The sequence below is a fragment of the Ilyonectria robusta genome, assembly GCF_021365365.1.
Source record: "Ilyonectria robusta strain PMI_751 chromosome Unknown BGZ61scaffold_41, whole genome shotgun sequence".
Taxonomy (NCBI): domain Eukaryota; kingdom Fungi; phylum Ascomycota; class Sordariomycetes; order Hypocreales; family Nectriaceae; genus Ilyonectria; species Ilyonectria robusta.
In genome coordinates, this window is record NW_025764475.1 from 206,285 (window position 1) to 219,937 (window position 13,653).

Genomic DNA, 13,653 nt, shown 5'->3' on the forward strand with positions numbered 1-13,653 from the left:
TATCTGCATACTGAGGTCAGCCAAATGTCCATATATATAGGCTATATAACACACTCAAGCCATAGTTGCACCTTCTTGGCGTAGCTCCGTTCCACTGCAGGCTGGATCTTTCTCAGGACTAATTCCCCATTCACGATGTTGCTTTCTTTCTCCGAGCTCCTTTTGCAGCCTAGGCGGAGGGTGTCAGCTGCGCTTTTAGCTTTCCCCATTGGACGGCGTTAATGAGACGGGATGAGTAAATAAAAGAACAAATGAAGTTGGAGTTTTCGTGAAGGGATTCGAGTCTTAATACCACAGCGAGGACTGGGAGTGAATAGATGGGGAAAGGAAGTTTAGCATCTTTGTGGAGGAATTCGAGTCTAAATACCAGAGAGAAGCCTGGGAGCGAATGGAACGGGGAAGGACACCACATGGGCGTGAGAAAGCTACAGATTGCTGCGAGTTAGACAGGGCAACGCAATGTGCCCATGCGTCAGGGGTAAGGAGCATTGCAAGCCAGCATACTGTTTCCGGAAGGAAGGATTCAATTACAGCCCATTCTAGGACTTATGCCAAGGGGCCCAGATTTGGGACTACGGTCCCAAAACGAGGATCAAGGCGGCCTCCCGGTTGGAGTCGTGAGAGTAGGCAAACGGGCTGACAAGGGGTGATCCGGAAGTTGAGGGCCCAGAAGTGGGGTTAAGAGCGAGGAGGGGACCAGGGGAAGGGTGAGCAGAAAGCTGATGAGGGCTGCGCGGGCTGAGGCGGGCTGATGCACCGCTGAGCCGGCTGAGGCACCGCTGAGGCGGGCTGATGCACTGCTGAGCCGAGATTGAGCCGGGGAGCGAAGAGGCCCTAAAAGCGGCCACGCACGCTGACTAAGATCTCACTTGAGTTTCGTCTCAGGATACCATCTCAACTGTATCTACGTTAGCAGAGTGGAGAAGTTAGCACGTCAAGATGACTGAGGGAAGTCCTTGTTACTGCAATCCGATTATAGATATCTCACTGAGTTGTAAGGGCATCTGAATTATTGTAGAGATAAGTCCTAATATCTTACAGAGTGATTCCAGTTGTCGCAAGACTTGAAACAGTTGCTGCATCTCGCTCTTCAAGTCGGCGATGCGCCGGGCAAGCGGATGGATCTTCACTTAGTAGGTGATTGTGCTTCGCGCATTCTTTGTCTGGCCGATAGCTGAGGATCCATGTGCGTCCATATAGTGATTGCTTTGCGAGAACTGAGAACTTGCAGCCTGTTATTCGACTGGGGGTGCGGCGTACTCGTTCAATCGAATTGCTCGGCGGTACCTAGTCTGTTCCGATCGCATGCGTACACAACATTTACCTGGCCATTAGGAGTCTTCGAGGACTTTCCCGTCGTGAATGCATATCCTCGAGGCTTCGCCCAAGCATTAATTGCTTTGAATAGGGACTCTCGTGATTCATATTCGCCTTCCGGTGGGAGGACATCATGCACAAATGATGTCTACGCCATCGTGCTGCCTGGTGTGTGCCCTAGAGCCGTTTCTGGCTTTGTTATGCCCCTCCTTCACAGGTACGTACTGTTTGTCACCACACACGGTCCTCAGCCACAGTGCGCCACAATGGTGGTCCGTGCGGAAACTCCTTTAACATTGGATAACAGGGAGGGACCGGTCCGGCAAGCGGCCCGCCATAGGAAGCCTGGAGGAACTGTTCTGGCGTAATTAAGCTGGTGAAGAAGGGCTGCTTCCAGGAACAGTAAAGACCGCGCCGAATGTCACCAATTCGGTGTTCAATGCTTTCCGCACGGACGATATTTATGGTGTCCACATTATTGACACGTGAGTCTCCACTCAAGGATCGGCCAGTGGTTAGCTTAGCTGGTTGGCTCGCTTGCCTGGAAAATTGTTCCTCCGCTCATTCCTGGACAGCCGTCTCCATCCAAGTACTAGCCGAGACTGGCGACGACAGAGATGAGAGCGGTAAAAATGGATTGAGTAGCACCAGGGACGGGCCGTCCCGCTGAAATGTCAAATGTACGTTCTCCATCACTCTCTTGCCTTGGGATCTTATGTGATGTGGATGTTAAGCAGCTCACAATACCGTGTGAGGTGGTACATGATCCTGACCCAATTAGAATAGAGATCACACAGGCAGCCATCGCACAGCCTTGCTTACCCCTCATTTACTTTCAACAGTCAAGGTGATCAAAGATCTTTTACAATAACTCATGAGCGCAGAAGCACGTGAAGTCATTGCCTGACCACGATGGAGGTTCTCGGTGTTGCGGCCAACGTCATCGCAGTTGTTGATATTTCCATCAAGATCGCATCGCTTTGCGTCCAGTACGCCAAGGACGTGAAAAATGCCGCTGGCGATATCGAACAAGTTAAAAACGAGGTTACCAACCTACAGGGAGTTACCGAAGCAGTGCAGGAGTTGTTAAATAATCCCAATAGCGCGAAACTCGGCAAATCGCAGAGACTCAAGGATAATCTCGACGACAGTCGGTTGCTGCTTGAAACACTTGAGCTCAGGCTCATGCCTCGGACGTCCCGCAAGGCAATGAGCAAAATAGGTCTTCGCGCATTGAAATGGCCGTTTCAGAGGAAAGAGGTGGATGATCTAGTTGAGACGCTTAGGCGACACGCTGAGACAATCGATCGGACTCTCCAAGTGGAACAGACGTAAGATTCCGTTTATTTTGCTTTTAATCATACACTAATAGAGATGCGCTGTAGGGGTATTATTCTCCATGTCGACGAAAAACTGCTTTGCATCGACCAAAAGACAGTACTCAGTAGACTTCCTGTAGCTACAGGTGCGTCTTTTGACTCTGGCGCCGAAGAGCATAACCCGACTTGCCTACGAGATACCCGAGTCGACGTCCTCCTCCGCATTCATGAATGGGCCATAGACCCTGACGCCAAGCCTATTTTCTGGCTCAACGGAATGGCTGGGACTGGAAAGTCTACAATATCTCGCACTGTTGCTCGGTCTGTTGCTGCGTCAGGTCGCCTCGGCGGCAGCTTCTTTTTCAAGAGAGGAGAGGCTGACCGGGGGAGCTTGTCTAAGTTCTTCGCAACCATCGCCATCCAGTTGGCCGAAAGAGAGCCTGCTATCGCGCCACATATCAAGGCTGCTATTGATGCTGATCCTCACATTGCTGGAAAGGCGGCACGACATCAATTCAGCGAACTTATCATGCGGCCACTGAGAAATACTGCCCCAGGCGCTCAGAGATCAGGCACATTGGTGGTCATTGTTGATGCCCTTGACGAATGCGACCGGGATGAGGATGTCAAACTTCTTATCAATCTTTTCTCTTGCACAAGAGATCTGCAGTTTCCAAAACTAAGGATCCTCGTTACAAGCAGGCCAGAGCTGCCAATTCGACTTGGCTTTTACGGTGTGAAGGGCATATATTAAGACCTTGTACTTCATGAAATACTATCTGGTATTATTGAGCATGATATCTCTGCGTTTTTCGACCACGAGCTTGCAAAAATCAAGACTGAGTACAACTCATCTGTGTCTTAAGATCGACATCTACCACTTGACTGGCCTGGGGAAGAAAACGTCCAACGTCTGGTGAAAATGGCTGTTCCTCTCTTTATTTTCGCTACCACAGTCTGCCGTTTTCTTTCCGATCGCAGATTTGGTAATCCCAACAAGCAATTAAGGGAAATTTTGCAACTTCAAAGAGAAAGCCAGATATCACAACTTAGCGCTACATATCTACCTGTTCTCAACAAGCTGATTGATGGCCTGGAGAACTGGCAGCGGGACGATCTCATTGAGCGATTTCGACGCATCGTTGGCTCTATTGTGGTTCTAGGGAACCCCCTCCCCATATCTGCCCTCGGACGACTCCTGAACATACAGAAAGAGACGATCGATGCCCAACTGGACCTGCTTCATTCAGTCCTGAGCATCCCTCCATCAGAGCAATCTCCTGTAAGGATGCTACATCTCTCCTTCCGCGACTTCCTGGTGGACCCTAGGAAGCATGCCAAGCATCTGTTCTGGGTAGATGAGAAACAGGTTCATAATCAATTGGCGGTATACTGCCTTGATGTTATGAACCAATGCCTGGAAACGGATATATGCATGCTCGTACAGCCAGGAACAGACCGTGCATCTATCAGCCCTCAAGACATCAATTCACATATCCTTCCTGAGGTGCAATACGCTTGCCTTTACTGGGTTTATCACATACAACAAGCCGATATGCGTATTGATGACAATGGACCAGTCTACAAATTCTTATTGCAACATTTTCTCCACTGGCTAGAAGTATTAAGCCTAGTTGGAAGAGTTTCAGAAAGCCTTACCATTATTAAGGACTTACAAGCAGTTCGTAAGGTAAGTATGTATTAGGAAGTAGAGAACTGGGTATACTAATGATATTTCAGCTAGAAGGAAGTGGAAAGCTAGTGGACTTTCTCCAAGACGCACAGCGATTGATCCTCACCAACATATCAACAATTAACTCTGTGCCTCTTCAGATCTACTCCTCAGTTCTTGCCTTTGCGCCAAAGAATAGTGCTGTACGAAACACCTTTTTCCAAGACCATCAGATTCCAAAGTGGATGTCTCTTGCAACAGAACCAGAAGACAATTGGGACCTATGTCAACAGGTCCTGGAAGGCCATACGGGCGTGGTCAGGTCCGTAGCCTTCTCGCACGACTCGACTCTCGTGGTCTCAGCCTCTGACGATAAGACTATCCGACTCTGGCGCATTGATGATGGCACATGTATCCAAGAGCTCGAGGGTCATACGGCCTGGGTATGGTCTGTAGCCTTCTCGCACGACTCGACTCTCGTGGCCTCAGCCTCTCAAGATGAAACTATCCGACTCTGGCGCATTGATGATGGCACATGCATCCAAGAGCTCAAGGACCATACGGGCTCGGTAAGATCAGTAGCCTTCTCACACGACTTGAGCCTCGTGACCTCGGCCTCTTATGATAAGACGATCCGGCTCTGGCGCATTGATGATGGCACATGCATCCAAGAGCTCAATGGCCATACAGACTCAGTAACATCAGTAGCCTTCTCGCATGACTCGACCCTCGTGGCCTCCGCCTCTCACGATGGGGCGATTCGGCTCTGGCGCATTGATGATGGCACATGCATCCAAGAGCTCAAGGGCCATACGAATTGGGTAACATCAGTAGCCTTCTCGCCCGACTCAACCCTCATGGCCTCTGCCTCTGATGATCAGACTATCCGACTCTGGCGCATTGATGATGGCACATGTATCCAAGAGCTCGAGGGTCATACGGCCTGGGTATGGTCTGTAGCCTTCTCGCACGACTCGACTCTCGTGGCCTCTGCCTCTGATGATCAGACTATCCGGCTCTGGCGCATTGATGATGGCACATGCATCCAAGAGCTCAAGGGCCATACAGACACAGCATCATCTGTAGCTTTCTCATATGACTCGACCCTTGTGGCCTCAGCCTCTTGGGATCAGACTATCCGGCTCTGGCGCGTTAATGATGGCACATACATCCAAGAGCTCAAGGGCCATACGCACTGGGTAACATCAGTAGCCTTCTCACACGACTTGAGCCTCGTGGCGTCAGCCTCTTGGGATCAGACTATCCGGCTCTGGCGCGTTAATGATGGCACATACATCCAAGAGCTCAAGGGCCATACGCACTGGGTAAGATCAGTAGCCTTCTCACACGACTCGGCCCTCGTGGCCTCGGCCTCTAACGATAAGACCATCCGGCTCTGGCGCACTGATGATAGCACATATATCCAAGAGCTCAAGGGCCATATGGGCCCGGTAACTTCAGCAGCCTTCTCACACGATTCGGCCCTCGTGGCCTCAGCCTCTAACGATGAGACCATCCGGCTCTGGCGCGTTGATGATGGCACATGCATCCAAGAGCTCAAGGGCCATACGGGCCCGGTAACTTCAGCAACCTTCTCACACGACTCGACTCTCGTGGCGTCGGCCTCCTGGGATGAGACCATCCGGCTCTGGCGCGTTGATGATGGCACATGCATCCAAGAGCTTAAGGGCCATACGGGCCCGGTAACATCAGCAACCTTCTCACACGACTCGGCCCTCGTGGCGTCGGCCTCTGACGATAAGACCATCCGGCTCTGGCGCGTTGATGATGGCACATGCATCCAAGAGCTTAAGGGCCATACGGGCTCGGTATCACCAGTAGCCTTCTCGCACGACTCGGCCCTCGTGGCGTCGGCCTCTGACGATAAGACCATCCGGCTCTGGCGCGTTGATGATGGCATATGCATTCGAGAAGTAGCTGGCATTTCCTCCTCTCAACTGCAATTTGACCCTAAGAATCCATGCCTCTTGACTGACGCTGGCGCTATCTCTATTAAGAGTCCTGTTTCATCACCTGAAAACATCACTATATCTTTTACTAACTGCCTCTCTGGCATTGGGATCAGTGAAGATAAGTGCTGGATTATGTGGCAGAAAAAGAGACTGCTTTGGTTACCGGCGTCATTTCGTCCTAACTGTTCAAAGGTAGCTGGATTGTCTGTTATTATTGGCTGTAACTCGGGGAGAGTGATTATTATGAGATTTGATGATCTCTGGCTGGTAGACTAGTTAAATTTGAGTGCATAAGGTCTACTGCGTTCCTCTACGCAAGGTCGAGGATAGTCGCGCCGCCGTAGCAATGTCCGGCTTCGATCGACCTAGGCCGACAAACAGCCAGGGTACGTAAGGATTTAAGGAGGAGCCAAGCGACAATACCAGCACAGTTATAGAACGGTCTTCTTCTGGGGTCTTCGAGACTAATAATGGGATACAATACGAGCTTAATAAGGAGGAAGTCCTCACATATTTAATGTTAGGAAATCACGACAAATATAAGGCTTTTTAAGCTAGTCTTGTGGGTTATTATTGATGACTATTTGGAAAGAATCAAGGGAAGGTTGTCTTTTGGTCAAGGCCAGGAATCTAGTCGTATAATTATGCCCTCCTTTTTCCTGGTCTAGTTCTCTTGCTTCTAATTAGCTCAGGGGTACTTTGTTTCTTCCTCTTACGTATTGGAGTGGGGGTCGTAGGAGCGAGTTGATCGTCCAACAACTGCTCTGTGTCTGAACCATCGTCCGTACGATCGCTATCTGAATTGCCAGTTAGCTGAAGTGATAGGTGTGGAAGGGACGAGACATACCCGAACTTGGAATTGGAAGCACTGGATCGACGTCAGCTGTGGTTGGATTCAGTGGTGTATGTTTTTCTCCAGGGCAGGCTGGCGGTTTGGTCGCCTCGCGATCTGACTGCTTTGATGGCAGTGAAGCAGCTTTCCTTTGCGGAGACTGCTTTTGACCACGGATTGGAGACGAGAATGGGTTTCTGCTCGTAACGCCCCCAGGGCCAGCTGGTCGTGGCGGCGTAGGCGGCTCATTGACAGGATTCGACGATGTGGGCATGGATGTATTGTGTGTAGACAGGGCACTCTGCCGAACGAATTCCCAATCGTCGGGGAGAATTACCAAGATCCGGACGGTGGAATCGATGAGTTGAGGGCCTTGAATAAGCTCGCGGTTAAGGACCCCTAAGATGCGACCGCTGCATACAATCCACGACCCTTTAGGAAAGGGGTTCGCGGCTTGTCGCATCCACCCGAGTAGAGAACTCCATGGTTGTCGCTCTACGGGGAAGAGGAGGAGGACGTGGCATACGTGTACGCCTTTGTGAGGAGGGCGGTCGCTCTCTGGCATCAAGTAAGAACCCAGCTTTATGAAAACCGAAGTCTTGCTCAGCGGCTCTGGCCATACATCCTCCTTGATGTGGAAGGTGTCTAAATCGACAGGACCGGCAAGGGATACATGTGCTGGAGAGCTTGGCCAGGGGGCACCTTCGTCGCTATCACCAAGGAGTCGAGGGACAATACTATGGGATTGTAAGCATCAATGACCTGTACGAGTAGGAAGTGAGAAGACGGACGGAGTTAAGCCGCCATCGCGCGGCAGTGCCAGCGCAACCTGCACAGATTGAGTTTCTTCTGTCTCCCATCCATCTAAACTTACGCCATGGAAGGTAAGTTTGTTTGGAAAAAGTCGGGCGACTATAGTGAACCATTTCCCCTCCCAGTCCTCCCCCAAGGTCGCTGTTCTTGCTCCGGGGTTGAACATGGAGAGTAGCAAAGGAAGCCCCGAGGTCTCGTCATCTTCAGGACTGAGGAGGCGCGGATAGAGGTCGAGAATGAATGCAGGCTGGATAAAGGGCAGGAAGGTCCCAGCCTTGAAGTTCCCTGCATTCGTATAGCGTGAGCCAGCTGGGAGGATTTCGCACTGGGCTAGGTCGGAATGGTAGGTGATGATGAGATCCGCACCGATCGCTCCCTGCCCACGCTTATTTGGTAATGGAGGTATCGGGCAAATGACAGAGGCCGAGGAAGACGCCATATTAGTCGTAATAGAATTACACACAGTATTATAAGTGAAATGAGTTTAAGAGAGATAAGGGCAAAGGAGATGAGAGTGTTAAGTTCTTCTCTTTGAAAAATGGTGGCTTGCTATGTAGATATATACTGCTTTTAGTAATGCTCTGACCCTGACGTCGATGTAGCATACTGCTACACTAAGCTAGGTTCTGAAGTGTAACCCGTACGGTATATCGCCATAAAGTATCAGTTGACAGACTCAGTAGTGTGTTGCATCTGAAAGCTAGGATATCCTGGGTTGAAGAGAGGGGTTAATGAGGGGGACAACAACCCGAGGCATCGGCAGAAGTGATAGAGTTTGAGAGGGATCTCGGCAGAAACAATAGATAGCTGTAAATGTGATAACAGTGATTGGAGCTTGTAACCCTACGTAAGATGGGTTTGGAAAGGGGATCCATGCTGTGGGTCTATCGCTCTGCTCCTGTAGACCTCCTCGCATATGTCTCTTATCCAGAGAAAGAGTCAGTTTTGGGGAACCCATAGAGTCATCGACAGAGAATTTACGAACGTGATTTGTCGCTACACAGCAATATATTTAAACAGGAGCCTCGATAAGTACTTACCATGGCTGAATCACATGATCCTTTTTTCCTACCCACTCCACCACAGACACAACTGCCTACCCAGCAGCAGCAGACGAGAACAGGACCGCAAAGTGATGAGAGTCGGGCCATACGGGAAGCAGCGCGGCAGAGGTTGGAAGAGCAAAGGCGACGTGAGCGGGAGGCGATACGATATCAGCAACAGACGACAAGATCGCTGCAGAAGGAAGAGCGCCGCCGCCAACGAGTGGAGAAACGAGCGGAAACAATTCGGCAGCGGGAAGAAGAACGCCGCCGCCAACAAGAGGAGAGGATACGACAGCAGGAACTGGAAAGAGAACGCCACCCACAAGCTGAAGAGAGAAGACAGTGGCTGGAGAGACACCGTCGGCGTCAAGAGGAGGAGGCTCGACGTCGAGAGGAGCTGGCGTCGCACACGAGCAATCGCCGTCGACGAGCTAGGGAGGCGAGACAGGAGATAGATTTATCAAACCCGGAGTATGAATCCTTCTTGGGGCACCCGAGGTCTCTTAAGCGCGCGAAGACTGACAATGACTAAAGACGTCGTCGGCCACGGCAAGATGGACCTTCTGGCACCATCCCGGCCCAACAGGCAGCTCCTCCTGACCTGATGTCCATGGAGATGATTATGCAGCAAAAGGAAGCGCTACGCAGGCTGATGCAAGCAGTAGAGCAATCCTTCCAAGAGAAGCAAGCGGCCTCGAATCGCCGTGATTGGTGCAACCCTGTGCCTGCAAATCGTAAGGTCGACACAGTCCAGTCCTTTCTAAAAGCCTTCCACGATGAAGGCAGCATGGAGATAGCAGTATGCTCAGTTTGCTATCTACAGAAGAAGCCACGGGACCTAGACCATGCCGACTGGAAAAAGGCGTTGCCTGACGAGATTCGTTTAGCAATGACCAACTTACTGGTGTGTAAGAGATGCTTCCCGGAGGGAGATGGCGAGACCGTAGTGCCGATATGCTTTTCCTGTCGAGCGGCTTTCGACCGAGGCAAGGTCCCAGATGCATGCATGGGGGGCACGATACTCATCGGCTGCGAGCATCGGTATCCAGAGGAGCTGAAAGACCTTACCCCTCTCGAGGAGAAGCTGATCTCTCTCAATGCGGCATACGGGCTCATCACCAAGTTTAACATCCAACGTGGCCAGGTAACCGGCCCGACATATCGGAAGCACGTCGTGGGTCATATCACGGTGTTCCCCAATGACGTGGAGTCTTTGGCTGCCACGATCCTGCCGCACCCACTTGTGTCGATACTGGAGCAGGTGCATGTGATTTGGACCGGCTTAGAGCGACCCACGCCTCGAGATGTGAGTAAACTGCTCAGCGTTCGACCCGGTGCCCTCCGCACAGCGTTACAGTGGCTGCGAGCAAACAACCCCCTTTACGTCGACATCGTGATCCACGAAGAGGAGATGGAAAGTTGGGCCTTCGAAGACGGCAGCGACGTACCAACACAAGCTTACCAACGCATGGTGAGGGAAGAAGAGACTGCAGAAGAGCTTATACGGACAGCACAGATCGTGCCTCCAACCGATCGAGGGCAGGACTTTCCTGGTCAAGTGTCGACGGTCGAGGACATTGCGATGGAGCTAGCAGAAAGATCTAAGTGTGGCGCTAGACAATTTGAGCCTGCGCGTGGCGTAAAACCCCTTAGCTTGGAGGAAGCGACGGCCGAGGAAACGTCGGAGCGGGTGTTTGAGCTACATTCCTCGGCGATGTTCCCGATAGACGAGCAGGCTGCCTTTGCAGAGCAGGACAAGCTAGAGTTCATCAGTCTGGCGCTGCAGGCAGAGCGAGAGTTCGACGATAGGTACGAAGGTGGTGCAGGCGAGGCCCCGTCGATGCAGGTTCATGGCTCCTCAGGTCGTCCGTTCATCCGGGTGTCACATGGTCGTGAGTTCGCGGACGGCTTTTCCCCAGATTATTTCCCAAAGACCTTCCCTTGTTGCTTCCCTTATGGCCGCGGCGGACCACGAGTGGCGGATCGGAACGAGGTGGGAGATCCAGCGAACCCCCTGCTGCGAGATATGACCCTGGAGTCTTGGGCCAAAGTCGTTCTGCAGCGGCACGGCGGGCATTGCGCCCAACACCCTGCCTTTTCGTTCCTTGTCTTCAACATGATGGTAAGGTCTCGGAACCGGTGGATTGCCCAGGGCCGCCTGAAGCGGTCGGCGTTTCGGCGAGTCGAGGGAATATACCAGAAGCTGACGCCCGAGCGCTTGCGCGAAGCGCAAAAGGAGATGTTCGAGACGGGAAAGACCACAGACAGGGACGTTATCGCACTTATGAAGGAACTCTCACTCTACGGTAGCCGACATCCTTTATCAAACGAGAGCCGCCTATCTATGCGGAAGAAGATCTGGTCGATGATAGTGGAATTCGGCCTCACAGCCATCTGGTTTACGTTAAATCCCAATGACATCAACAACCCGGTGAAGCTGAAGCTCGCGGCGCATAGGGGACGGGATGACGAGGCCGCTAGAGCGTTGCTTCGTGCTCTAAGCACATCGTTGCAGGTGACAACCCTCTCGGTCCACGACCCTCTCAGCTCAACGCTCTTCTTCTTCCGCGAGATCTCTCTTTTTTTCGAGCATTACGTTCGCGTCGGACGACCGTCTGTTTACGGGAATGTGAGCCATTACTATGCGACCGTCGAGACCAACGACCGCGGGGCTCTCCACCTACACGGCCTACTCTGGTTAGATGGCAACCTGGCCCTATCGGATCTCGTCCGCGACATGGCCGATCCCGATGAGGGAGAATACCGGTCCAAGGTCAAGAGCTTCGTGGACGATATATTTACTGCAACCCTGAACGAGGCTCTGGCGAAGGAGGCGGTAGAGAGCGGCAAGAAAACTACTGCGGTCGAGCCTGAGCTGATGCGCGACCCAGAGTGGTTATCGGGGAGGTTTGAGCACGAGGCCAACTTTATTGCATCTCGCTGCCAGGTCCATCACCATACTGCTACGTGCGTCAAGTACTCTATTAAGGAAGTTTTGAAGGCGGGCCTGGCAAAGTGTAAAACGCAGCTGTGCCGTTTCCGGGCTCCTTGGAGACTTGTGCCGGAGACCGGCTTTACAGAGGACGGCCTGCTCGAAGTGAGGAGAGATCATCATATGGTCAATCAGTATAACCAGAGCATGGCTATAGGGCTGCGGCACAATCATGATGTATCAATGATTCTCACGCGTAAAAAGGGGCTGGCGCTCATACACTACATCTGCAACTACGCTACGAAGCTTAACGCTCCTATGTGGAAGCGGCTCGCGCTTGCCGCAGAGCTATTGGACCTGGCCCGCCAACAGCAAGGGGGACCAGGCAATCCAGGTACTACGTCGACGTCGACGATGGAAGATGAAACCAAATCGTTCTTGCTACGCGTCGCAAACCGAATTTTCACGAGCAGAGAGCTCTCGCAACCCGAGGTACTTGGCTATCTGCTCGGCTTCGAGACTGACTTTACAAATGTTCCTGCTTGGACCTGGGTGCATCTTAATTCCTTGTACTGGGCCTGCGCTAGACAGTGGCCGAGTCTGCGGGAAGCGCTGGTAGCACTTGGTCGAGAGCCGCAACCAGACAACATCTATTTCCAAGCAGACGGCTTTAAGTTGCCCTACTTGGAAGCTTACAAACACCGCGGCCCGATCCTCCAAGACCTCTGCTTCTACGACTATATGTCCTTTGTGGTCTTGAAGAAGGAACGCTCCCGGTGGAGAGGTACGACACCTATTCCTTTTCCACCAACGGCAACCGTCTGTAAAGGCTGGGTCCAATGCCTCCGAACTCCCAGCAAAACGGCGGTGCCTGTCTTCGATGGCCGTCTTACGGACGAGTTCGACGAACAAGATGAAAACTTCGTAAAGAAGTAGGTATTAAGGCCCTATAACGTGAAGTAAAGTACTTACGGGGTATTGATAGGAACGCAGTCTTGCATCTTGTCCTGTTTGTTCCTTGGGAAAGGTTTCAAGGCGAGCCAGCAGATGATATACCTGGACTTTGGCGAAGGTTCCAGGAAATGCTAAGCGACCGAGTTCGCTCTTACGTCCGTAACATCGCTTTATTACGCGTTTCCGCAGAAGACGCTCGGGCCGACCGTAAGCTTCAGGGTCTGGACCAGGACTTTGAAGAGATCGTGGATGCGGACGCCTTTGGCGATCAAATGGGGGAGGAGGATGGCGGCAGGGCGGATAACGAGAACATCGACTCACAAGAGTATTATGACGCCTTTCTGGGTGTCCTATCGGCAGTCCGGAGGAGCGAAATCAAGGACATGCCTGTGAGTTCGGCGCTGAGATGCTTGCACGAAGAGGCGAGGGCAATCGATCTGGGAGAGGATGACAACACCGCCGCCCAGCGGGGCCGACAGTTCTACACGATGCTACAAGACATTCAAGATTCACCTTTCCGGGGCACGGGCCTCCTCAGCCGGGAGGAAATCGATGCGATATTGAAGCTCCAGAAGAAAGAAGACACCAGCGTCAGGGCAAATATTCAGGGAAGGGAGAGTAATGCGTCCTCCGCGTACGCTGATGGGCCCCATGGAAGGCCGAATGTCCCAAGGCGGCCCGCTCAGATGGAAGAAATACCAGCTAACGGAGTTGGCCCGGGGGGCCAGATGCGTCTCGAAGTCGGCCCTGCTATGTCACATGTCGACGTCGCTCTAAGTCTGGCGAGGCAGTGGA

The 13,653-nt window shown here is 52.1% G+C and overlaps 5 protein-coding genes across 5 annotated transcripts; 3 read left to right on the top strand and 2 right to left on the bottom strand.

Annotated features, from left to right (window-relative positions):
* Window positions 1-1,893: 1,893 nt before the first annotated feature.
* Window positions 1,894-2,243, bottom strand: BGZ61DRAFT_465415 (uncharacterized protein). The gene has a single exon (XM_046247581.1). It carries the CDS (start codon window positions 2,144-2,146, stop codon window positions 1,910-1,912), a length of 237 nt encoding a protein of 78 aa, XP_046095680.1. The 5' UTR covers window positions 2,147-2,243; the 3' UTR covers window positions 1,894-1,909.
* On the top strand, window positions 1,913-3,456 carry BGZ61DRAFT_172655 (uncharacterized protein). The gene is made up of 4 exons (XM_046237604.1): window positions 1,913-2,075; window positions 2,160-2,648; window positions 2,703-2,782; window positions 2,834-3,456. The coding sequence occupies exons 2-4, from the start codon at window positions 2,230-2,232 to the stop codon at window positions 3,388-3,390; spliced, it is 1,056 nt and encodes a 351-aa protein (XP_046095681.1). The 5' UTR covers window positions 1,913-2,075; window positions 2,160-2,229; the 3' UTR covers window positions 3,391-3,456.
* Window positions 3,457-6,077: 2,621 nt separating this feature from the next.
* On the top strand, window positions 6,078-6,533 carry BGZ61DRAFT_286851 (uncharacterized protein; the record flags this gene model as incomplete). Its single annotated transcript, XM_046238524.1, has 1 exon — window positions 6,078-6,533. A coding segment is annotated over one exon (456 nt), but the record flags the coding sequence as incomplete, so codon positions are not given.
* A 390-nt stretch (window positions 6,534-6,923) lies between these two features.
* BGZ61DRAFT_370535 (uncharacterized protein) lies at window positions 6,924-8,365 on the bottom strand (the record flags this gene model as incomplete). The annotated part of the gene is made up of 4 exons (XM_046242030.1): window positions 6,924-7,078; window positions 7,129-7,850; window positions 7,905-7,977; window positions 8,137-8,365. 4 exons carry the CDS (start codon window positions 8,363-8,365, stop codon window positions 6,924-6,926), a joined length of 1,179 nt encoding a protein of 392 aa, XP_046095683.1.
* Window positions 8,366-12,645: 4,280 nt separating this feature from the next.
* On the top strand, window positions 12,646-13,247 carry BGZ61DRAFT_292883 (uncharacterized protein; the record flags this gene model as incomplete). The annotated part of the gene is made up of 3 exons (XM_046238591.1): window positions 12,646-12,688; window positions 12,734-12,836; window positions 12,890-13,247. Coding segments are annotated over 3 exons (504 nt in total), but the record flags the coding sequence as incomplete, so codon positions are not given.
* Window positions 13,248-13,653: the final 406 nt, after the last annotated feature.